Source organism: Protopterus annectens, chromosome 8.part1, assembly GCF_019279795.1.
Source record: "Protopterus annectens isolate FY-2018-M chromosome 8.part1, PAN1.0, whole genome shotgun sequence".
Lineage (NCBI taxonomy): Eukaryota > Metazoa > Chordata > Ceratodontiformes > Protopteridae > Protopterus > Protopterus annectens.
Window position 1 is genome coordinate 367,299,704 of NC_056742.1, and position 26,901 is coordinate 367,326,604.

Here is a 26,901-nt window from a genome sequence, read left to right on the forward strand (position 1 = left end):
CTGTCCACAGATTAATATTGTTTCCTGAAATAATTAAAATACATACAAAGTGAAAACCATACCTAAAGATGCACATCTCAATAATTCCTGGCAGTCTCAAGTTCATAGGTTCATAGGTAGGTACTAGGCTATTGGCCCTATGGCCTATACAAGCCTAGCCAAAAAGGTACCCTGGCTTTCGCCACCCAAGAAAATTATTTTCCTGCGCCCCTGTCATGCAAAACCACAGAAGTGATCCATGGGGTGAATTTCCTATTATCCATCCAATCAAGATTTTTCTTGAAGAGTGCTAATGAGGAGCTCTTTTTGACATAGATAGGTAGTCTGTTCCAGAGTATGGGAAGTCTCTGGGACAGGAATCTATCCCTCCAGCATGTTCTGTTTATTGTGGTGACAGGGTTTAGGTCCCTAGAGCGTGAAGCTGAGAGGGATTGGGATTTCTTTAACTGGAGCATGTCCAACAGCTCTGGGTTTGACATAGCTTTGTATGTTAGGCAGAGATCACCTCTGAGTAGGCGATATGTGACGGAGTAAAGCTGGAGTTTTTTGAGGTGGTCTGCGTAAGGTATCTGTTTGAGGCCATTAATCCTCTTTGTGAGGTATTTTTGCGGCCTTTCCAGTTGTTGTAGATGTCTTGTGAAGTACATACCAAAAGGGGCATTGTACTCTGTAATGGGTCTAATTAGTGATGAGTAGAGGGGAACTCTAGAACTCTAGAATGACCTCTTTTTTTTCTGGATGAGAAACCTTTTGTGATGAGGTTTACCATGTAGAAGGATTTCCTGACCACTGTGGCGATGTGATTATCAAAGGAGAGACTACTGTCCACCTGTGTCCCAAGGTCTCTTGTCACACTTTCAGTGTTAAGTAGACTACCGCCTATGTGGTAGTTCATGGGTACAGAGTTTTTACCAAAGGGGATGACAGTACACTTTTTTGCATTGAGCCTGAGACCATGGCTTTGACACCAGGCATCTGTCTCAGTGAGGCCCTTTTGTAGGATGTCCACATTGTTAGGAGTTTTGATTATGGCTCCTAGTTTGCAGTCATCTGCGAATTTAGTTAGCCAAAGACCATCTGTGTTAGCCTGTACTTCAGAGAAGTAGATACCAAACAGGAGAGGACTCAGGACTGAACCCAATGGTACTCCACTTGTCACTGGTCTTAAGTCTGATTTGGAGTCTGCTACTTTCACAGTGTGGGTTCTGTCAGTAAGCCAGTTGGCAACCCATCTTGTGACATAGGGATTTATGCCTAGTTTAGTGAGTTTATCTATAATTCTAGAGTGGGGGATGGTGTTTGAATGCCTTGGCAAGATCTAGATAGGCTGTGTGAACCACCTTACCCTCATCTATGGCTTTGGTGACTACTTCAAAGAAGTCTGTCAGGTTTAGGAGACATGATCTGCCTTTTACAAACCCAAACTGTGTGGGGTCCAGAGTTTGGAGATCTCCAATGTCTTTGTTTATGAGTTCCATGATGATACGTTCCATGGCCTTGCAGACCAGGCTCGTCAGACTAATGGGGCGGTAGTTCCCAGGGTCTCTTGTGCCCCCCCCCCTTTGTGGAGTGGGATAACCGTCGCGGTGCGCCGTTCAATGGGCACAAAGCCTGAGGTGAGGCTATGATTGAACATGGTACTTAGGTGGGGTGCCAGTTCATTCTGTAGTTCATGTAGAAGGCAGCCTGGGATGTTGTCAGGTCCCATGGATGCTGTGTTCTTGGCTTTGGAGAGTGAGGTTTTTACCTGTGCAGCCATGATTACAGGAATTTTGCATTCTTCCTGTATAAAGATGGGCCCTTTAGGGGGTGAGAGGGGGGTAAAGTTAGCACTGAACCTATCTGCCAGGATGGTGGCAATATCAGTTGGTTCTGTATATTTAGTGTCATTGTGCTGTAACTCAGAGCAGATCTGAGTGTTGCCATTGAGATTCTTGACATAGCTATAGAATGCTTTGTGGTTGTCTTTAGAATCAGTGGCGATTTTGTTTTCATAACTAGTTTTGGAGGATTTTATGAGGGATCTCAGCTTCTTACTGAGGCTGACCAGGAAGTTCCTCCAATCATGGGATTTTACTCTTTTTTGCAACAGTTTCTTTCTTCTGTTGTAGAATTTGTTTATGGCAGACCACCACCAGATTGGCTTCCTTTTTTTGGAGGATAGCATCTTGGTTCTGTTAGGGATAGCACGATCCATGCACTCGTGTAAGTGCTTATAAAGTGCATTTGTGTAGGATTCAGCAGTCGTACCACTACTGTCCATCTGCATGGGTGTCGTGAAGTTTGCCACTTCTGTCTTAAGAAGTGTGAAGTTGACTTTGGGGAAATTTTTTACAGTTGTTTTCCTAATGGGTGGTGGGAGCGGGATGTGGATGTCTAGGGTGATTAGCTTGTGGTCAGATCTGACCAACGAGGAGCTGACCTCTGGTGTGGAACACTGGTCACCCATGTTGGTGATGACCAGGTCTAGGATATTGCAGCCTCTGGTGGGAGTGTGGATAAGTTGATACAAGGCATTGGAATTGATGATTTCCAGAAAACGTTGAGCAAAAGATTTGGCACACGAGTAGTTTTTCCAGTTAATAGTAGGGTAATTGAACTCACCCATTATTAGAATGTTGGGTTGTACCTTAATATTTTCCAGTGTATCAAGAAAAGAAGAGTGGGAATCCTGGGGCATGGTGGGGGGGGGGGGTCTGTAGCAAGCTACAATCTGGATTGCGGTTTTTGCCCAGAGTTAGTTGAACTTGGATAATCTCGGATGCATTATGCTGAGCAACTAGCTTGAAGGTGTGGATATCCTTAATGAATATGGACACGCCTCCACCTTTAGTGTTTCGGTCTGGGTTTGGTGGCCGAAAGGTGTGGTATGAATTATAGCCTGGTAATGCAGGGGTGCTCTCCTGAGCTTTGAACCAGGTCTCGGTCACTGCACAGATGTCAATGTTCTCCATTTTAAGGAGTGCCGTGAGTGAGTGCATTTTGAGGTTTAGACTTCTAGCATTGAGTAGCATTACCCTCAGATTTTGCTTGCTTGTATCTGTTATGGTGGTGAATTTATCATTTGACCCTTGCCTAAAAAATGGCACTATAGGGGTGGCAAGAGCCTTTGCCAGTATCCGGAATCCCAAGGGCGACAGGTGCAGGCCATCTCTGGCAAAGAAGCATGGTCTGTCAATCATGTCATGCCAGGCAGACAGATACTGGATTCCCTTAGAATGACACCAGAAGCTTAGCCAATTGTTAAAGTCAGTCATTTTGTCCTTGTACTAGGGTATCATTCTGGGTGATGGCAGAATGCTACTCAGGGCTAGGGTCATACCTGCCTGGGCTATAAGATCGGAGAGCTCCTCCATGTCTCTTTTCATGTAGTCCAGGGAGGTACATCTCAGGTCATTCACACCAACATGGACAGTAACAGAGTCATATTTGTACTTGTGGAGTGACCTGAGTGCGTGCGTTATGTGGTGGATCCTGGCACCTGACAGGCAGCTGACAGTAACTTTTTCCTTGTTTAGCCTGGTGAGTGAAACATCAGTATCCAATCACCTATGACTAGAGTGTTGGGTATGTTATGCCTTATAGGCTGTAGTTGAGTGGTACACTGAGTATGTGGACTATGTGTCATTTGGGTTGTGTTGGGGGGTGGCGGTTGCTTGCATTTCTGCTTTGGAGGTTTCTATTTGGGCAGATTTGTACTGAGAGCCTCCGCGAATGTAGGTGTGTGTTTTGTGCTTCTGTGTGTATGTTTTGGTGGTGTATGTTTTGATGGAATATGTGATGAGTGTGGTGCGGTGCAAGTGTTTACCTTCTTCTCTTGACTGTCTAGTCCAGTCTTCCGTGAAGAGAGCTTTGTTTCCAGTTTGGCTATATAAGTGCATCTCTCACAGGTCATAGTGTTGGGTGGTAGGAGGAGAGGGTTGTCTGTGTACATGAGGCAATTGCTGCACTGTCCCAAGATGCTCAGATTCATCAGGTAGATGGGAGAAAACACCGGGAGCTGACCTTTAAGCATGCCTGAATAGGTGCTTATTTATTAAGTACTAAAAACTGTTTTCCTCTAGACAAGTGAGGAAAGTTAAATAAATATTTAGGTAGAGATGGCCAAGAAAGCACTGTGATAGCTGATTACTGCAAACAAATTGCAGGTGCTTAGACTACATAGCAATAGGACATGGTGTTATTATGATCAGAGTAAAATAAAAGAATTGGCCACTGCACACACTTATAGATTTACAGATTCATACAGTATTCAAGGCAGACTTAGTCATTTTTAACTCCTTTATTGAATTATCATTTGTGACATAGGCAAATTTACATTTATAAAAAAGTAATCAAACTATTAACAAATTAACATTAACAAGCATTATACTTATATATTTCCATGTATCATATAACCTAAGTAACATTACATAAATCATTGAATTCTTGTCCCTTGGTTTTTTAACAGGAAACATCTGTAATAAACCATCACTTATGACATAAGCAATCATACATTTATATCAATGAAAACAAGCCACACCAACACAACCCTAGTTGCAAGCATTATACAACACAAACCATACTGACACACTCCCAGTTACAGACATTATAAATCACTTAAAATCTACCCAATAATTTTCAGTCAAACATTACAAAGCTCATTTAAGTCCGACCATCTTTTAAACTTAATTCCTCCCCTGTATGCATTGTTCCCACAATTCCCATTTTTTCCTATGTAGTTTGCTCTTACCCTTTTCTAAAAATCTCAGTTCCAGTTGTTTTATTTATGTTACTATATTCACTACTTCTGATATAGTTGGTTTAGATTTTGATTTCCATTTTCTAGTAATTGCTTTTTTGGCAGCCACCATAATTAGACACAGCAAGGCCTTACCATGTCTAGGCAAGTCTGATACTGTATCATACCTGAGAAAAAAATCATCTCCCTCATCACACCAATCTGCTCATCCAGCATTTCCGATAGTGCAACCCACAGGGGAATCCTTAAAGTCCACCAACCCACTGCACTCCCAGGAAATATGTTCCCAAGTATCTCTTTCTTCCCCATCACACCTCCAACATTCGCTGTCTACCTGAGGAAAATTTTTCTGGAGTCTACTTGGCGTATAAAAATACATATGTAAACATTTCCAAGCAAAAATCCTAAGTCTTCTAGATTTTGTTGCATATTTGGGAGACATACATATATCCTCCTATTGTTTCTTTGTGAATTGCTTATACAGTCTCTCTTCCCAATCCTTTCTAACCTCCTCTGATTGATTCTTATAATTATCAAGCAATATTTTATATGCTCTACTAATTATTCCTTTTTTAATGGCAGCTTCTATTCTAGATTGTACTAAAAATTTACCATTGCTGATCTTTCATTTAAGACCCCCCAATTTCTTTCTCTTTACCAATACTCTGATATCAATCCTTGATAGGGAAGGCAATCTCTAACCTGCAGTCCAAATAAATCCGTGGCCTCTTCCCATTCTATTACCTTTCCCTCTCTAGTTATTTGCTCCCAGTAACTTGGTCCCTTTGCCGGTTTCCACCCACCTTCATAAGCCACCTTCTTCCCCCATAAGGGAAAACCAAATCAGGAGAGAGATGAATTTTTGGGCACACATCCAATAGTCAAGGTTTGCCGTAAAGCAAGCAAGGGCATCACTGTCTTTTTGTGTAACATATTCCAGAGATGGGGAGAAGAATTGTGCAATAAATTTGTAACTCCAGCAAGCCTTATTTCTTTGTTGATGGTGATTCAAGTTTTTAGATTGAGTGTTTGTGGGACCATTTGATGTTATGTTGTCTATCTCTCCTTCCTTCTTTCTGGTTGGGTTCGGAGCTGATCTCAGCTCCAACTTGGCTACTTCTAAAGCTCGAAGAGTCCTTACTGGCTTGAGGGTAACCCCTTATCCCAGCATGCTTAGCGGTATCTACCCAAATCTCATTTGCTGCTTGCAGTGTCGAGATTGTCTTCTGCTGGCTCAGGCTAAGTAATGATTTTTTTCTATCAAAATTGTTATTGTTTAAGGCTAATTTCCTTTATAATTTAGCGTTTTCTCTTCTTTATCACCCCTATCCTTGTTGCTGTTGTTAGGCCATCGTTTTCTCTCAGGCCTTTTCCTGTGTGATGTTGTCGGCGGCCCATTTTTTCCTTGAGGGTTGTTCTCTTGTCCTATTATCCCTCCTTGCTACCTAGGGAGAAGCCGTTTTAGTTAGAGGCCTTCTCCCTTTGGGAGCAGTAGCATTTAACTTAGAGGCTACCCCCTCCTCTTCTGCCCCTCTTGTTTCTCCTTCCAAAAAAAAACTTTTTCCAGTTGTTAGTCCTTTTGTGGTGTTTATAATGTCCAAAGACATTCCTAAGCAGTCAGGATTCAAGAAATGCGACTCGTGTTGCCAAAAAATGTCCCTTACAGATGGGTACATGAGTTGTGCGTATTGTTTAGGTGCAGTCCACCTGCAGGATTCGTGCTCTGTTTGCCATGCCTTTAGCGCATGGGTTTTGCAGGAGAGGTGCAACAAACTTATTTTGAGAGGGTTATTAAAACCTCAGGTTGAAGTAGCATCGTATACTCCACCTCAAAAAAAAAAAACTGACAAACTGGCATCTTCTTCGGCTCCATCTTCAGTGCCGACAAGTCTAAATCAAAATCTTCTGAACTTTTGGAGCGTATTGTTGGCTCTGAAGAGACCTTGTCTTTGGCGGCTCCATCTGTGGCTTTATAGCCATCCCAGACTCAAAAGAGATTGAGCGCTCCTTCACTGGACCCGGTGAGATCTGTGCCTCAGTCTCCACTTTTGCAGTCAGTGGCAGGTAGTCACTGGTCTTTGGCCCACTCCTCTCAATCATCCAGGAGTTTATTAGATGCTGATGTGGAGAGAGTGGTGAAGAGGCTCCTCAAGACATGGGTATTTGCTCAATTGTTGTCAGGCCCAGCCCAGAAGGAAATGGTGCAGTTATTTGAACCACTCCCTGTCTGTATTCCTCCTCTGACTGCGTCCATTTTGGAGCCGGAGTGCATGGAAGTAGTAGTGGTGGAACCGGCGGTTCTGACAACCCTTGCCTTGTATGTTCCGACATCTGCTCCAACCCTCTCGATAGTCCGCTCTGTTGGGTCTGGGCGCCAAGACTCTCTCCTCAGCTGTGAGGGGGGGAAGTGGCATCAGACCCTTGTCTGACCCTGCTCTCCCCCTCAGAGCCTCGGCGCAGGTGAGTTTGGCTCCCACATCTGCCTCGGAGCTATCACCTTCAGTGCGGAGGTCTCCAGGCTCCTCGGAGCCAGAGCCTTCCTCGGTTCCAGACTGCTGCACCTTCGAGGTGATGAGTGTGCTGTCCACTGAGACAGCCCCACCCTTTGCTCCATTGGCTCTGTCCCACATCGATACCCGTGTCTGCCTCGGATCCTTCTCTCCATCCCAAGCATAGGGAACTGATGCTCCAGGATGCTGCACAGGGTGACCCATCTTCTTACGAGACCTCTCCTGAGCATGCCTCAGAGGAGGTTCCCAGGAAGAAGAAATGTAAGAGGTAGCATGTGGACTCCCCTGAGTCCGTTACTTCTGACACAGACTTGGATAACTCAGAAGGTTCCCCATGGTCCCTTCTGAAGATGTCTCATTCTCAGACATCCTGGAGATCCTTAGGCAGAGGGGAAACTGTGTAAGTCCCTTGCCCCTTCTGAGAACGAGTCCGTGTACCTGGAGACTTTTGGTTTCTGACCCTCCACCTCCTGGGTGTCTCTGCCTTTCGACCCACTTTTGTCTGTAGTGAGTCGAAAGGCATGGAGTGCTCCAGAGACCATGGAGCCTGTTTCAAGAAGGCCTAACAAGTTCATGACCGCACCAGAGGACAAGACCTTTCTCTCTAAAGGCGTGCCAGTTGATGCTATGGTGGTGGCAGCAGCCACCAAGAAGGGACTTGCGGAGACTTCCTCTTCTATCCATCTGCGAAACAAGGAGTCTAGAGCCATGGATAGATATGGGAAGCATGTTTTTTCTTCAATGGCCTTTACTCTTTGGTCGCTGAACTATTTGATGCATTTGTAGCCCCTCATCCAGTAGCCACAGTGACCATGGATGCTTCCCAGATAGGGTGGGGGGGGGGCATTACCTGGGGCAGACAGTCCAAGAAACTTGGCAACCTCACAAGCACCATTTGCACATCAATGTCCCTGCAGATGAGAGCGGTGTTATTAGCGTTGCAAGAACTTCAAGACTCTCTTCCTTTGGGCTCTATAGAAATTCAGACGGACATGTCAGTAGTGTGGTACATCAACAAACAGGGTGGAACCAAATCTTACCCCTTGTGTCGGGAGGCCCTTCGAGTATGGGAATGGGCAATTTCCTCTCAGCGTTTTCTGGTTGCAGCACACATCCTGGGGAAATCCAGTGTGATAGTGGACAAGCTCAGCAGGGCAATTCTCATGCCCCACGAGTGGTCTCTGAAACAAGATGTGGCAGATATGATTTTTCTGCAGATGGGGCCAGCCATGCTGCGATCTTTTTGCCTCACACCTAAACAATAAATGCAGCAGCTACTTTACCCTAGTTCCCCCACTGGGACAATCACCCAGAGATGCACTTATCCATGATTGCCCCCCCCCCCCCCGGGATTCTTTATGCTTCCTTCCTTTCCTCTAATTCCAAAAGTTCTTCAGAAAGCAAAGTTGTTGAGTCGCAAGCTGATCCTCATTGCCCCTTACTGGCCTTGTCAGATCTGGTTCCCGTTCCTTTGGCATTACCTGCAAGAGGAGCCTTGGATTCTGGACCCTGTTCCAGATCTCCTGATACATCAGTCGGGTGCTCTTCATCTCTCCATTCAAGCTCTCAAGCTGACAGCTTAGTTTCTCCACTTTCAGTCCCAGCCAGGCTTCCGGATATCTCACCTATGGTTCTTCTCACAAACCAACCACTAGAAAACTTTATGCTAGTAAATGGAACAGGTTCTCTTTCTGGGCAGAACAAAATGTCATTGATCCCTTTACAGCACCAATTTCAAAAATTTTGGATTTCCTGGCCGAAACCTTTGAGAAAGGAGCAGCAACTGCTATGATTCGAGTTCAAGTGGCTGCTATTTCCAATTTTCATGTGGGTCTTAAGGGTTCTAACGTTATGTCCCACAAGCTATGTAGGGCCTTTTTAAAATGTGCTACTCTTTTAAGGCCTCCCATCTGAGAACCTCTCCATCCTTGGGATTTGAATTTAGTACTAGCGACTCTTATCCTCCCTCCCTTTGAACCAGCCGCTTCTTGTCCTCTTAAATTCTTATCATGGAAGACCCTTTTCCTGATTGAAATTACATCAGCTAGACAGGTTTCCAAGTTACAGGCATTTTTTCCTGATTGAAATTACATCAGCTAGACAGGTTTCCAAGTTACAGGCATTTTCCATCCACCCTCCTTATATGATTTTTCACAGAAATAAAGTATCTCTGAGAAGAAATCCTTCCTTTTTACCAAAACTCTGTTCAGAGTATAATTTGAATCAGTCCATTGAACTCCCTGTATTCTTTCCAAATTATGGCAACAAGGCACAGTATAAGCTACATCAGTTGGATATCCACAGGCAGTTACAATTTTATCTTCAAAGAACCAAGGACATCAGAAAATCAGATCAGCTGTTTGTATCCTTCTCACAAAGTAAGCAAGGCTCACCAGTTTCCAAAGTGACCTTGTCAAAATGGCTGTCCGATACTATTACTTATGCTTATGAGTCTCGGAATGTGTCTGTCCTGGGAAAGGTAAGGGGACACTCTACTAGTTTTTTGGCTACCTCCACAACCTTTCAAGCCAAGCTTCTATTAGATACTATTTGTGTGGCAGCAACATGGGCTACTCCCCCATACCTTCATTAATCATTACAAAGTAGACATGGCCTCTCGGAACAGGGTATCTTTTGGTTCCACTGTTCTGCAGTCTCTTTTCCAGTGAGCCACCCAGGATTTAGGTGCTGGGGACGCTGTCCCAACCAGAAAGAAGGAAGCGAGATGGACAACATAACATAAAGAAGTTATGTTCTTACCATAACATTCTGTGTTTGTTGTCCTGTATCTCGCCTTCCTTCTTGCATCCCTCCATCCTTCCCCCATCCTGGATGATTGAGAGGAATCTCCTTTTTTGGCTGTTTTGGCTGAGTTTCCTTTGCATTTCAACTGTTGGTATAGTCCTTGTCACCTTTGTTGTTCTGTTGTTTTGATACAAGGAAGCAGTATTGTTTAGTTACCTCCTTTATTTGGTAGTTTATAGTTCTCCTATCTAGTGGTTAGTTCTCACAAACGACATCTGGGTAGCTACCACTAAGCATGCTGGGATAAGGGGTTAGCCTCGAGCCAGTAAGGACTCTTCGAGCTTTAGAAGTGGCCGAGTCAGAGCCGAGATTGGCTTAGAACCCAACCAGAAAGAAGGAAGGCGAGATACAGGACAAGCATGGAACGTTATGGTAAGAACATAACTTCTTTTTTTGTGGAAGTGTAGGAAATCAAGAAGGTGAGTGAGTCATTAATAACACAAAATGCTAGACATAAATCAAAACACAGGACTTTATGAGGCAGAGCATATGGACAGATTTTAAAATGTATGTTGGTAACTAAGGGTCTTCAGTCTAGTGAGGAATCCCTGGTCTTTTTGTAAGTGGTGACATGTTTGAATAGATGCAAACAAAATGGGCATTATATTCTTTAATTTGTCTGATCATCTTAGACTGTAGAGGAAAGATAACTTGCTTTTTTACTTGGATGTGATAACTGGGTATACTAATGATTTCCTGACAATGGTTGCTGCAAGCGGTCTAAAGATAGGGAGTTGTCTACAAGGGTGTCAAAATCTTTTGATGACCATATCATTTTGAAAAATGTAAGCTGCTGCTGTCATGTTTTGTTTGTGAAAGGTTACAATACTGCATGTCTTTCTTTGTATTTAATTTAAGCCTATTTCCTAGCACACCATTGATTTGTATGGTTTAGTCCTTGTTGGTATCAGCCGCTGAATGAATAAGCTTGAAGTGATTGGCAAATTCAGTAAGTGATATGGAGCTCCAACAAGCAGATACTGAAAAGAAGAGATCCCAGTAATGGGTCCTGAAGAAAATATTCTAGCCACCTTTTGCTTTCTGAGGTGACATCACTCAGTTTGCAATCAGTCTTAATGACATAAATTTCTTTGTTTAGGCAGTTAAGCTTATATGAAATACTACATCTTCAGTGATTTTCTTAAAGAAGCTTACTGAGTTAGTAGACATGATCTCCTTTTGATAAAATCATATTGTTGTGGGTCTAGAGCATTAACATTTTTTATATTGGAGCTTATGAAATCAGATATAAATTAATACACTATATGGCTTTGTAAGTTTTGCTTATTAGCCTTATCAGTCCATACTTCCTGAGATCAAAGTTATGGAGAGGCATAACTCAGGAACATACCCTGCAGCTTTTGGTTAAGCAGCTAGATATATTATTGAGGCCCATAGAAACAGTATTTTAAGGTTTGGAGAATGCAGATAAGACATGTTCCATAGTAATCCTGGGGACAGGAAAGCACTCCAGAATTCATGGAACTTCAATAAATGTTTCTGGCAGACATGTAGCTAGGTCAGTTGACACCCTGGGCACCTTCCCCCAGTTGGCACCCTCCTCTTGATTGGACTAATGGTTAAGGTGTTTACCTTGTATACCCAAGGTGCAGGCTTTGATTCTCACATGGGGTAATTGGCTAGGATTAAAATGTCCCACAAGGGGAGTTAGCCTAGTACTAATCTATTTTCTAAACCTCTCAGAGTTGTAGAGATAAGGACCAATGAAAAGGCCCTTTGGGCAAAGAGCTATTATGTTTCTCCATAACATCTCTTTATCTGTCTGAAGCACCTTTCAGAAACTGTCGCAGTGAGATATACTACCTCCATGCTGCAATTCCTAACACACACACACACACACACACACACACACACACACACACACACACACAATCATTTAAATGGTGGCGATTTCAATCGCAACTGCTTAAATGACTACAGGTACTGCTATAATGCCCATCTGTCTAATAAAAGTGATAGCATCATTGACTTACAGGGACTAATTTGCACATCTTTTACAATGCTAATTGTCCCCTCAGCAGTTTGCATCCAGGGCAGTCTCCCACTTTGCCCCACTCCAACTGTGGCTTTGGTGTCTGGTGTGAAGTTGGCAGAAATTTTAACTGCAAGTATATTAGTAGTATCTTTAGGGTTAGATGAGTAATACTCCTATGCATTCATTCAGGGCATTTCTGATTGCTAGTTCAGTTAAAGAAAGATTTACGGTTATCTTTGACTGCAGATGCTAATTTTAATTTGTGCTCCACTATGGTCTTACTTGTGATAACTTTCAGATTTTTTTCTAAGTTTTTTTTTTTTGATAGAAGTGCAGATTCAATGTACCCTGCATGGGCTGCTAAAACTGTGTCCGTATCATGGCATGATGCACACATGCTGGCACACTGTTTTGTATTCCGTAAGTGTTTGTACATACCATGTAGCACCATGCAAACATGGTAAACATTGTGGCATGCTAATTACAGCATAAGCAGCTGAAATGTGTGCTAATCAACCAGTCCAATACGGAGGAGCTATTCAACAAGCTATAAAGCAACCATGTAGACTTATTGCTGGTTTTCCCTGTGAATTCCAAAACCTATTGGAATGCATCCACAGAAACTAGGCTACACGGAAAGAATGTTAGGGGCTGCTGTTGCTCTTATTCATGTATATGTGCAGCAGAACCATGTCTGTGCTGCTGCTGCTGCTGCTGTTGTTGCTAATAGACCACGGTCAAGAAGCAGAAGGGTTTTTAGACCTCATTTAGCTTTTCACAATCTGCATGAGGTGGAAATTGTTGAGCATTACAGGGTGGATAGAGACACACAACAGGAACTCCGCAATCTCTGTTGTCCTCAACCAACAGCAAGGGCAAACCAAGGGTAACCAATCTCATGGAGACTAAGATATGTGTAGCACTTAGAATCTTAGCTACAGGAACCTCCCAGAAACCAATAGAGTATACTTTGGGGGTGTCACAGGCATCATCATCCAGGATACTTCATCAGTTCTTGAATGCTATGCTACAGCATGCCATTGAGTACATATATGTTCCCAATACAGCTGAGGACTGAGACAGAACTATGCAGGAGTTCTACCCTGTAGCATTAACCTGAAGTCCTGAGTGCCATAGAATGTACACAAGTAGAAATCAAAACACCACCCAGGGAACAGGGAAGGGTGTACATAAATAGAAAGGGCTACCACTCTATTAACTGCCAAGTCATGTGTAATGCTAGGTGAATCATTCTGAATGTGTGTGCTAACAACCCAGGTGGTTACCACAACTCACATATCTGGTACAACTCTCAACTGTATGATATGTTTACTAGGGGGATATCCCAGTACAGTCCCCATACATGTGCTGAAATATTCACCATCTGTGCCATTCTCCACAACATTATCATGAGAAAACAACTTCAGCAGGAACTGAAAGGGGAAGGGCCACACATCTCACCACCACTGGCAAAGTCACCATAGCCACATGTAGGTGAGGAGTCAGAGGGGGAGCCAGCAGCTGCTGTGGGTTTAGGCAGACGTAGATGTGCACAATATGGCCTCACACTGGCTAGAGGCAATAAATAGCGCACATGATTACCACCTAAGGGGCTAAAACCTTCATCCTATGCACATACAGTAAAATTTATGCCATGCAACACTCGTAACCTTTACTTACCCATGTAATGGCTGTGTACTGCTAGCATTAGACAGAGTCAGCCCTGAACTAAAACTCTTGCAACTGCTGGATTCACAAGGTAAGTGTTAAACCCGGAATAGAAAAATAGACATCTAAAAATACAAATGAATGGCATATCCTTGCATACTGTTACTTGGTAATGTAAGTAAGTATAAGGTAGGCGATTTTTACAGCAATAACTTCAAGATGTGACAGCACTGACTTATGTGAATACGTGTCCTCGATCAACTAATAGGCCTTATGTCTAAAATGTACAGATTTTCGCTGAATGTTCACATTTTTCCCTCATATGTTTGTAATGGCAAATCATTAGAGTGAAGTTAGGAAATAATGATGCATATTTCAGTTTCAGACTCCAAATTGTAGCTTGCTACAGATCCCCCACCATACCCCAAGATTCTCACTACACCTTTTTAAACATACTGGAAAATATTAAGATAGAACCAAACACCCTAATACTGGGTGATTTTAACTACCCTGCCATTAACTGGGAAAACTACTCATGTCCCAACACCTTTGCGCAACGGTTCTTGGAATTCATAAATTCCAATGCCCTGGATCAACTAATCCATAGTCCCACCAGGGGCTCCAATATCCTAGACCTGGTCATTACCAACATGGCAAATCAATGCTCCATACCTATGGTCACCCCTCGTTAGTCAGGTCTGACCATAAGCTAATCACCCTTAACATCCACATCCCACCCCACCCCCAGTAAAGAAACCACCATAAAAACTTCTCCAAAGCCAACTTCATGCTACTCAAGTCAGAAGTGACAAACTTCATGACACCCATGCAGACGGGAACTGAAAGTTCAACTGCTGAATCCTACACTAAGGCACTGTACGAGCACATCCACTCATGCATGAATCGTGCCATCCCAAATAGAACCAAAATGCTCTCATCCAAAAAAGGAAGCCAATCTGGTGGTCCCCTGCCATAAACAAACTTTACAACAAAAGGAAGAAACTTTTGCAGAAAAGAGGAAAATCCCAGGATGCTAAAAACTCCCTTACTAGCCTCAGTAAGAAACTGAGATGCCTCATAAAATCCTCCAAAGCTAGTTATGAAAATAAAATTGCCAAAGATTCCAAAGACAACCACAAAGCATTCTATAACTATGTCAAGAATCTAAATGGCAATGCTCAGATCTGCTCTGAGCTAAAACAGAATGGCAATAAATATACTGATCCAAAGGATATTGCCAATATCCTGGCAGATCGATTCAGTGCCAACTTCACCCCCTCTCACCCCCTAAATGGCCCATCTCAATACCGGAAGATTGCCAAATTCCAGTAATAACGGCCACACAGGTACAAAACGCACTCTCTAAAGCCAAGAATACAGCATCCATGGGACCAGATGACATCCCGGGCTGTGTACTACATGAACTACAATATGAACTGGCACCTCACCTAAGTGTCATGTTTAATCATAGCCTCACCTCAGGTTTCGTGCCCACTGAGTGGTGCAGAGCTACAGTTATCCCAATCCACAATGGGGGATCCACCCTGGATCCCGGAAACTACCGTCCCATCAGTCTGACAAGCCTTATCTGCAAGGCCATGGAGCGTATTATCATGGAACTTATAAACAAAGACATTGGCAACCTTCAAACACTGGACCCCACCCAGTTTGGGTTTGTGAAGGGCCGATCTTGTCTCCTGAACCTGATTGACTTCTTTGAATCAGTCTCCAGAGCCATGGACAAGGGTAAGGTGGTCCACACAGCCTATCTAGACCTTGCCAAGGCCTTTGACACCATCCCCCACTCTGGAATCATAGATAAACTTACTAAGTTGGGTATTAATCCCTATGTCACCCAATGGGTTGATAAATGGCTTACTGATAGAACCCACACTGTAAAAGTAGCCGACTCCAAATCCATCTCCAGACAAGTGACAAGTGGAGTACCTCAGGGTTCAGTCCTGGGGCCGCTCTTGTTTGGCATCTACTTCTCTGAAGTACAGGTCAGCACTAAGGGACTCTGGCTAACAAAGTTTGCAGATGACTGCAAACTGGGAGCCATTATTGAATCCCCAAATTATGTGGATACTCTACAAAAGGGCCTTACAGAAACAGATGCTTGGTGCCAGAGCCATGGGCTCAAGCTCAATGCCAAGAAATGTATTGTTATCCCCTTTGGGAAAAACATGTATCCATGAATTACCATATAGGTGGCAGTACACTAAACACAGAAAGTGTGATAAGAGACTTAGGGACACAGGTGGACAGTGGTCTCACCTTCGATAACCACATCGCCACAACAGTCAGGAAATCCTTCTATGTGGTACACCTCATCACGAAGGGCTTTTCATCCAGAAAAAAGGAGGTCATTGTCCCACTGTACTCATCCCTCATTAGACCCATTATAGAATACAACGCCCCATTTGGTATGTACCTCTCAAGACATCTGCAACAACTGGAAAGGCCTCAGAAATACCTCACTAAAAGAATCACAGGCCTAAAGCAGATGCTCTACGCTGACCGCCTTAAAAAACTCCAGCTATACTCTGTCGCATATCATCTACTCAGAGGCGATCTCTGCTTAACATACAAGGCCATGTCAAACCCAGAGCTGTTGGACATGCTACACTTAAAGAAATCCCAATCCCTCAGAGCTACATGCTCCAGGGATCTAAACCTTGTCATCACAATAAACAACACATGCTGGAGGGATAGGTTCCTGACCCAGAGACTCCCCAGACTCTGGAATAGATTGCCCATACATGTCAAGCAGAGTGCCTCTTTGGACCTCTTCAAGAGGAACCTTGACGTTTGGATGGGAGAAAGTAAATTCACCCCAGGGATCACATCAGTCGCCCTGCTAGACAGGGGTCCAGGAAAGTAAATAATGTGGGAAGAAATAGCCAGGGAATTGTTATGGCTAGGCTTGTATAGGCCCTAGGGCTGATAGCCTTGTACCAACCTATGAACCTATATCCCTCAGAACAAATATAAAAATAGTAATGCAAAACCTGCTATTTCATCAGTTGTCTAAGTTTATAAGACCGCAATGTTTAAAAAATCTCCCCATTGTTGGGCCTTTGTCACATTTTTGTTTATGGCTTGGTCCAGCTTTGGTGGTCTAAGAGTTTTGCAGGGATGTACACATTACAAAACCCTGTAAGAAAGCAGTACAATTTGCAAAATAGTATCACAAATATAGATATACCAAGCACTAAGTCAGCTGCACCCTGAGCATCTGACCAAGGACTTTTGTGATTCCCTGAATCCAAAAGTTAGAAAACAAGGATATGACATGGTTATCATCATTTGCACAGGGTGTTGTGTGTATTTGGGGGGGGGGGCAAGAGCTGACACAAAAGGTAGTGAGTGCATGTGAGTAAGAAAGAGAAACAGGCAGACATTTGGATGAAGTATCAAATGGACTCTGAGAGAGAATGAGCTTTAAGCCTTATGACTGGCCCATGTAATTGTTATGTGTGTGTCTGTATGGGCACTCCTGGTGAAGCTGGTGTGGAAGTGTCTGCAAGAACACAGCCAAGCTCTACGCCCTGTATATCAGACAGATGTGAGCCATGCAGGGTAGAGGTGACAGTTCATCACTGTCATTCCTGACTCCGAGAACTGGCTCTGCAAGGAGTTGTACTGGCATGTTCATGCCCATGGTCAGATGTACTGCTGCTACCTGAATGTGACTGATGTCTGCTGGATGAGCTCTCCTCATGCATATGTCTAGGGACATGACACCATAGGCTTCCATGTCTGGGCATGGACACCTCAACCACTGATGGAACAGTGGAAGTAGTGCCACTATGGAACTGTGATTGGGCATGGCCACATCAACTAACATCAGATGTGGCTGACCTACACCCATGTAGATGCCATCCCCCTCCAAGAGATGTTCCATCACAGACACCACCATCCCAGTGTTTCATTCATCTGATCCATTGAATCAGCAACAACCCTAAGCATTTCCTTGGAAGCCCTATTGGAACATGCCTGCATCTCCATGACAGCCCTAAACATACGTTGAGTAGCACAGAAAAACACACCTGGATCAGGTGGAGGATGAACAGCAGGCCTCTTCTGAGCAACTCTAACAGCCCCCCTGCATGGCACCTCACCCATACCTTGGCTAGGGCCAGAGTCAACAGGCACTGAAGCTGCAGAAACCACAGTACTGTGATCATGTCTCACCCTCCACCTGTCCAGTATCTGAGGGCTCACTGGAATGGGTTTGCATAGGCCTACTGGCTGTGTCCACTGTAATTACAGGAAATGGCTGAATGTCAACCTCAGTGTCAGATTCAACCTCTACACCCACCCCCCCTGACTGTGACCGTGCTTGGCCACCATCATCATCAGAGTCTGTAGATACTCTGATATCAGGTGGTAAGAGTCCTACACTTCCACTGTTAGGATCACTTTTGATAAGCAACAAACACAGGAAAATAATTAATAGCTACACTGCTACTACAGTTCAATATATACTAACAAACTAACACTGGCACCACTATCATAGGCGTTACAACAATACATACACAGTCCTGACACCTATCTCACACATACGGATAAATGAATATTTCTGTGAAAGGCTCATCAGTACTGAAATAAAAATGTTTGGTTTACCATGTGCAGATGAGTCATTACTTGCTAGGGAGGATGGTCCTGGAAAAAGTTAAGCCAAATGTAAGAACACCATCATCACACTAACAATAACAAAGGGGGACATTTTGGCCTTTATTTATTCATTAACAATACATTTAACTGAAACTTGGGATGACACGTCCATCCCAAGGTCATGTGTAATGAACCAGAATGTGTTATTAACTGTATTAATCTATAAATAGCCCCCCAAAAAGTTATTAAACCAGCTTAATTATTGCTTTCAATATTTTACTAAACAAGAAATATTTAAGCCTACCTGGAAGCTCTTCTTTGGACATACTTGTCTTCCCTGAAACAGCAACACCAACATCAATCACATGCTGTTATGCACATTCTACTGAGCTCTCTGGATCCCTGACAGTGGACAGGAACTCTTCATTTGGTGTCAGTGGTGGCTGTGTAGCAGGCCCTCCTCCCATAGCCAGCTTTCTATGGCCCACTACAATCGCTCTCCTGCGGACCAATTAAATCATATCGGTGGCCCTATGACAGACCTGATCATATGTTCTGCTGCATCCTGTAACAGCATTCACATAATTCACTATCTGGTTCCAAATTTTCATTCCTGCAGCCATATCCCCACATCCTCTCTCAAGTAGAAAGGCACCAAGAGGTTGGCATAATGGTTAAGGTGTTTACCTTATAAATACGAGGTACAGGGTTTGATTCTCACATGGGGTGATTGGCTAGGCTTATAATGTCCCACAGTGTCAGGTAGCCTAGTACTAATCTATGAACCTATGAACCTGTGTTGCCTAAATGCCTGAATAATCACTTCATTTTTGGAGTCACTGAAGGAGGACTTGTGGGGATTGAGATGTTTAGGTCCAATAATCCTGCGTAACAAAAACACAAAATAAAGATACTAGTCATAAATATCACATAAATAAAAGTCAGGCTTAAATATAACACATATTATTAGTTTTATAATATCACCCACTGGAAAAACAAAGAACTTTCAAGTTATTCAAATATAAAAAGAGTTATGTGGTTGTAGCATATCACAGACACAAACCAAGGTTTGAGCCACCACAAAAAATAATAATAGCAAAGTAACCTCTGTAAAAGCATTTTGGAAGTGTCAACAGAGAAATGGAACTTGGCTCCTCCACCCAAAAAAAAAAAAACAACAGGAAATGACAGTTTTGTACCAAACAAAGGGATAAAACATCAGTGAATTGTTATAAATGCTAAGTGAAGTCTGAACTCTGAATGCTGAAAAAGTTGAAGACCGATAATCCAAACTATAAAATCTCACCCCCTTCTTGACCCATATTACCAACTGTTTTTCGGTGTGGAGCAGACGAAAATGTCGATGTTCATTTTTTTGGCATTTGGACAATTTGGCATTATGGATTTCACGTAAAAATGTCAACAATGTGAATAAATGGTGAAGTGCAATCAACATTTTAAAAGTAAACTGTCATTTTGATAGTAAGCCTATATATATATATATATATATATATATATATATATATATATATACACACACACACAAAATGTGTGTTTGTATATCTATACATATATAGATACATAGATATGTGTATATTTTCCTAGTCATGTGAGCAAATCCGGTATATAACTGAAAAATGCTATCATACCTTATCAAGATCAGTAGTCTTCTGTGCAGATAAATCCAAAGTAATAGCAATCAAGTCTCCTCACCTTCAGGTTGTGTCACTACATGGTTCCTCTTTTCTAGTGTAGATTCAGGCTTGTGAGGATGGTGAAGATGCAGATGAGGTGTGAACTCACGAGCATTGCTGAATCCCAAATTCTTGTCTCCATGTAGCCAATGTAAACATAGTGCAGCACTTCCTCAGTGTTTGTTGCTAATCAAATGCAACTGTGAATGATTACTGGTAGGGAGAAGGAAAACAGAACAGCAATTTAGACTCCCTCACCTCCAGTGGGTGTGTCAGGCAGGTTACACTTACAAAGTGTAGAAGTAATTGGTTTTAAATGTAAGCAAAAAGCACACATTTCTCAGTTTCTGTTTAGTAATATCCAAACTCCTCTGCATTTGTTGAAAACTGTATATTATTGCCATTTAATATTCTCATACATTTTAAGGACAATAATACAAAATGCCTTACAGACTGCATGTCTCAGATTACAGCTTAGATAAGAGAAGAATGAGCACCATACAAAGATAAGATAGCTGCATTTCTGCAAACAGTAGTCATAAATGGTTGTGTGATCACTCATTGCACTACATTTGAAATTAACACATGTACAAACAACTCAGAAGTGTCCAAGTGCCATATGTCTTGTTAATAATGTGGATGATTTTGAACTTGCTTCTATGCACAAAGATTTTCATTGCTGCTGCAAAGCTGTTTCTGTGGCAGAGGGATAAGGCAGTCTTGCTGTGTTTTGTAGGTTCATTGGTGTGAGAGTTCAAATCCAGACTTGTTTAAAAATCTGTTGTGCGCTAACATTTATTTTGTAATGATGTTTATTTGATATATTTTTATTTTTGTTTATTTTTTTAATAATAGTATTTGAGCAGTGCACAGCTTAGTGGAAACACAGGAAACAGATACATAGAATAAATGTCATGTAATGAACTTCAGTAATAACCAATACATAAACTACACCTGTGAATCACTTGTGTGTGTAGCACATCTGCTATCTGCTCCACACAGCATACACTATCTGTAGATGATGGTTCAAGTCTCTCATTTGTCTTTTAAGGATCAAATCTAAGAAACACTGCCCACACAGATAAATCAAGTTTCGGCTTTTCCTCTCACATTTGTACATCTCTTACCATCACCCAAACCTGGACTAATGACCCACACATAAACCACACAAAATGCCTGTGGGCAGGATGCAGGCATTTTTGATTTCAAAAAGGATACATTGTTGCATTTTTTGCTTTCCATCAGACAAAAACACTAAACATCATTGTACAGCAGTTGGCAACCTTCTCCAAGACCTGCAGGTTTAGAACACCTAAAGATAGGAAGCACAAAATAGACAATTTCCAAACAGAAACATTCAATCAAGTATGTTGGGCACCATGCAAATACGGTAAGTGAAATGTATGGTGGTTAACACACAGACGTTAATAATGAATAAGAAAATATGCAACTGTTTTTTAACTGTTCCTGTGGCAGTAGGTGTAAGTATAGAGCTGCAATACAGATGATTCTGGGTTCTAATACAGCAAATTCCAAATATTTTTAATGTTGTTCCACTTTACTTTGTATTAAAATTCACATGAAGAAGATTATTACATACACCCGATTTTATTAAGGGTTGTACATTCAATTTTAATAAACTCACATGAATTATTTGTATGAGTGAGACTTACTAATATTTTTCTGTAATCATAATTGTGTTCTCTGGTCCTGGATGGTCTTCAGACTTTAATAATAGTCATACACTCAGGGATGTATAAACAGATCTTGCCAGGTCACACACATACATGGTTAGCCCTCAGTCTGTCATGTGTGTTTATATGTAAATAAGAAGTATGTCTGAGAAGCACTTCTTCTGTGGCAAGGATGAAACATCACCACTGTGGAAGTAAATGTTTTGTCCCTTATGCATAGGTTTGAATCCCACATTGTTAAAATTAATTTTATTAGTGTGTAAATCCACACAAAACAACATGTCAGGTCAAAAAAGGTATGCCCCTAGTACATGTCTGCAAAGTTAAATCACCTAACACTTTTAGCAGTAAACAAACCTCAAACTAATGCCAAGTGTCAGGTTAACCTTCAGTCTTTCAAAAACTATTTTCCTTTCTGCTTAGCATAGTTGTTCTCCAATTAACATTGCGCAAATAAAGTTGGCATCATTGTTTGGGTTTGCGCACTACCAATAAATGCGAGAACAGGCACTGGTGGGAAATCATTCTTAACTGTTGCTGTTTCCCTGGTCAGACATGTCTGTTGTTACAAGGGAAGGTGCTAAATTTAGGCCTTAGAGTTGGGGTGTGGAGGAGTCTAGAATCTTCATTGGGCTCCTTGTAAGGTGCCACAGCTTGAAGACTCTTTCAGGGGAACTATATAGTCTCCCAGTACAAGTCTGAGGCTAGGAATAGTTGAGCTATGGTTGTCTCTAGTGCGACTGCCATTCCACACACTGGAGAACAGTGTAGGCATCACTTTAATGACCTGAAAAGGATCAAGAGGAATATACTCAGTGACTGGATGAGTTCAGGACTGCTGACATCCTAAAGTTGTCAGTATATCGATAAAGAGAATTTATAGTAGATAGAAAGCTGCATGTAGGCAAGACTGGTATGCATAATGCTTTTTTCTTGTTCTCTTCTCTTTATTCCACAGTCAATGCAGAGATTATGGTGAATAGAGATGCCCGTGATGAGTGTCTAGAGAGACTGAGGGAAGCAAGGGGTATGTATGCAGCACAACAGAACTGTTATTTTAACTATTTTTTTTCTATACTGTTAAAGCAACGTAAGCATGCATATTGTAACTACAAAAGCAAGCATGCATGCTTCAGTCTGCAGCAGAAGCCAACTGTAGGTGTCAAGTTTAATACTGTAGTCAGACATTGTGGGTTCAAATACCACAAGTTACAAATATATAGTCAAATCCCATAAAAATATTTTACATAATTTAATTTCAACACAAGTGGCATAAATACCCTGCTGTTAACATGATCTGTATAATTATACCAAGCAATGATTACTTATAGTTTGTAGTTAAGCAGTATATTTAAATATAAAAGCTGAGACAAAATACTTTATTATTGTGATAATGCATTGTATGTCACACATGATGGCACTAATTTTATCTCATTTTTTTCATCTCACCCCCAACCTTTCTCTCTCTTTTTTATGTGTGTTGTCAAAGGGTTTCCATGTCATCCATCTCTGAAAAATCACAAAATGATTTACAGCACAGGTTGTTAGGCCAACCCACATGGCTTAGCCTGCCCCTGCTCCACTTACTCCTGCACTGACATCTAACACATCTGAGACCCAACTGACAGTACCACCTCTGCTGCCTCTGTGCCACCTGGGCCCTCCACACCACATAGCACTACCTCAGCAGCTGGTGCTTTGGTACCCACTGGAAGTAGTGGTGGAGGTGGGGGTTTTATCACCCATCAGGAGATGCCAGGGGTGGTGCATAGGGTTGTGCACAGTGCCACTGGTGCATGCCTATGCCAGATGGAGAGGCTGCTCTCTCATTTATAGTTCATAAGAGAAGACAACATGCACTCTAACAGCCAGCAGAGTAAGGGAACAATGATGACAGTCCTGTGGGTGAGGACTAGATTCTCACTGTCCCCATGTTTGTTGGTCATCTGTTGTCTCCTCCCTAACCCTAATTATGGTGTCCCCAAACCTGTCATGTCTTTCACCATCCCTGTGTCTTGTCTTGTTTGTCCTGTTTGTTTGCATCTGCTTCCTCACCTACCCTACTTACCTGACCCAGAAATACCTACTTCTTTTACCCAACATTCCTCTCTTACTGAAGTAAAAAAATAATGGGCTTCTGTCCTCCCCCCAAAAAATATCATCCCGTACTTAGTTCTCCACGTCGCACACGTGTTCTTTACACACTTGATTCTGTGTAATTGGCTGTACAGCATGATTGTGTTACCCCTCTCTGTTGAGGTGACAATCCAAATTCAGCTAATATTCTGTACATATTTTCATTTTACACTGTTGAAGAAGTGGATAATTGTGGTTCTTCCCTACCTCTCTCCTGCACATTCCTATATTGCTTTCCTTTTGGTCTTCCCCCTGCTTGCCCTCCTTTTCACCACTTTCCTATCTACCATATTTTAGCACCTTTCTCTCTCTCTCTCTCTCTTTCGGCTTTTCCCGTTAGGGGTCGCCACAGCGGATCATCTCTTTCCATTTCTTCCTATCCTCTGCATCTTGCTCTGTCACACCAACCGCCTGCATGTCCTCTCTCACCACATCCATAAACTTTATCTTAGGCCTTCCTCTATTCCTCTTACCTGGCAGCTCCATCCTTAGCATCTTTTTTCCAATATACCCATCATCCCTCCTCAGCACATGTCCAAACCAACGCAATCTCGTCTCTCTTGCTTTGTCTCCAAACTGTCCAACATGAGCTGACCCTCTAATATACTGATTCCTAATCCTATCCATCCTAGTCACACCGAGTGCAAATCTTAACATCTTTAACTCTGCCACATCCAGCTCTGACTCCTGCCTTTTTGTCAATGCCACTGTCTCCAACCCATATAACATAGCTGGTCTCACTACCCTCTTGTAGACCTTCCCTTTCACTCTTACTGGTACCCGTCTGTAACAAATCACTCCTGACACTCTTCTCCACCCATTCCACCCTGCCTGTACTCTCTTCTTCACTTCTCTTCCACATTCACCATTACTCTGAACTGTTGATCCCAAGTACTTAAACTCGTCCACCTTTACCAACTCTACTCCCTGCATCCTCACCATTCCTCTACCCTCCCTCTCATTTACACACATATATTCTGTCTTAGCCCTGCTGACCTTCATTCCTCTGCTCTCTAGAGCATATCTCCACTTCTCCAGAGTCTCCTCAACCTGATTCCTACTCTCACTACAGATCACAATGTCATCTGCAAACATCATAGTCCACGGGGCCTCTTGTCTGATCTCATCTGTCAACCTGTCCATCACCACTGCAAATAAGAAAGGACTCGGAGCTGATCCTTGATGTAATCCCACCTCCACCTTAAACAGATCTGTCACTCCCACTGCAGTCCTCACCACTGTCACACTACTCTCGCACATATCCTGTACCACTCTTACGTACTTCTCTGCCACTCCCGACTTCCTCATACAATACCACAACTCTTCTCTAGGCACCCTGTCATATGCTTTCTCTTTAATCTGGTCAAAAAATAGAATTATGCACAACACACAAGTAAAAAAGCAATGGAACCCTTTTTGGTCTCTGTACTCAGATCGCACACCAATGCCAAGCGGTGGTGAACAGCTCTTCACTGGTGCTGTTACCTCCCCACAATACCGCTTAAACCTGCTGCTCTAAGATAATACATAATGAATGTGAAATAAAGAATTATTTAATTGCATTATCAATACTGACTTAAAACTGTTGCATACACCTGGATTTTAACCCTATATCATCTAGGCTCCAAAAGAACTGTGTCAGTGCATTTACATCTGCTGCTACAGAGTCAGCTAAGCAACAGGTGTATTTCATACACACTACTCAGAACTCTCATAATTTTAGAAATGAGGCTTGTATTTGCTTAGTGCTTAACCATGTGCAAACAGGGAAAGCAATATAAATGTATATCTCACATGCATGCTTTGCCATCACTCACACAAAACCGCTACTTGGCATTGCACTATGGAAAGTTCACAATATATTACTTGTGCTTACTATCCATTTAGTCCTTATCCTGTGAAGGTACATATAAAAACACAAAGGGAAGGCACATTTTAAGAAAAAAAACATATATTTTCACTGCAACAATCTGCTACTTCCACACATGCTCTTCAAACTTGGTATCTCAGTACTTTTTCACAAATATATCAGCTACACTGCAGAAATAAATAACAAATGCTTTCTTATATACCATGCACAACTTTATAATGACAATATAGATTCAGATTTTCCAATACTTTTAGTAATATGGACAGCTGTTTGCAAATAGTTTGAAATGTAAAGCTGTCATTTTAAGGTATGCCTGCACACTGGAAACACAATGGCAAATGCTACACTTTGCACATTAATCAGTGTAGTAACATGCAGCTCTTTAATATCTTGACAATTGTACATGGCTAGCTATCCATTTCAGACAGGCCTCCCAACATCTTCTCTCAAACATCCAATGATGATGTCATTCACAATAAATTCTCCTGCAGCCTTGTAAAACATAGACTTGTGCCATGGTGCTTGCATTAAACGCTGAGATCTCAAGCCTGTGTACTTAGGTAGAGGTTCTAATCTCACTGAAGTCAACTGGTGTGTGTGTGTGTGTGTGTGTGTGTGTGTGTGTGTGTGTGTGCGTGCGTGTGTGTGTGTGCGTGCGTGTGTGTGTGTGCGCGTGTGTGCATGTGTGCATGTGTGCGTGTGTGCATGTGTGCGTGTGTTTATTTGGTTAACATTAGAGAGTGTATTTTGCACCAGCATGTCTGACACTGCTGTTACCATCTTCTCCTAACCAGACACTGCTGATGTTATCACATAGAAGGTCCTGGCCGACACTCTCCAAGTCAGATTTGTGCTGTGGCTCTTGCATTATATACAGAGGTCTCTATTTGGTGTACTCTGGTAGGGGTTCTGTTCTCACTGCAGTCAGCTGGGATGTGTGTGTGTCTATGTGTGTGTGTGTGTGTGTGTGTGTGTGTTCACTGGGTTGACAGAGAGAGCATTTTACATCAGCATTTGGGTTCTAATCTCAATGCAGTCAACTGGTGTGTGTGTGTGTGTGTGTGTGTGTGTGTGTGTGTGTGTGTGTGTACACTTGGTTGACATTAGAGAGCATATTTTACACCAGCATGTGGAATACTGCTATTACCATCTTCCTCTTAGCAGACT

The 26,901-nt window shown here is 42.4% G+C and overlaps 1 protein-coding gene across 3 annotated transcripts in view; it reads left to right on the plus strand.

Annotated features, from left to right (window-relative positions):
- Positions 1 to 26,901, plus strand: part of DNAAF1 (dynein axonemal assembly factor 1) — a 1,332,504-nt gene that overhangs the window by 822,927 nt on the left and 482,676 nt on the right. For 2 of the 3 annotated variants that reach the window (XM_044081943.1, XM_044081944.1), the window contains exon 9: positions 22,687 to 22,755. The exons of the other annotated variant lie outside the window; for it this stretch is intronic. In XM_044081943.1, coding sequence (XP_043937878.1) covers positions 22,687 to 22,755 — 69 coding nt within the window. The remainder of the gene's footprint in view (positions 1 to 22,686; positions 22,756 to 26,901) is intronic. 3 annotated transcript variants of the gene reach the window in all.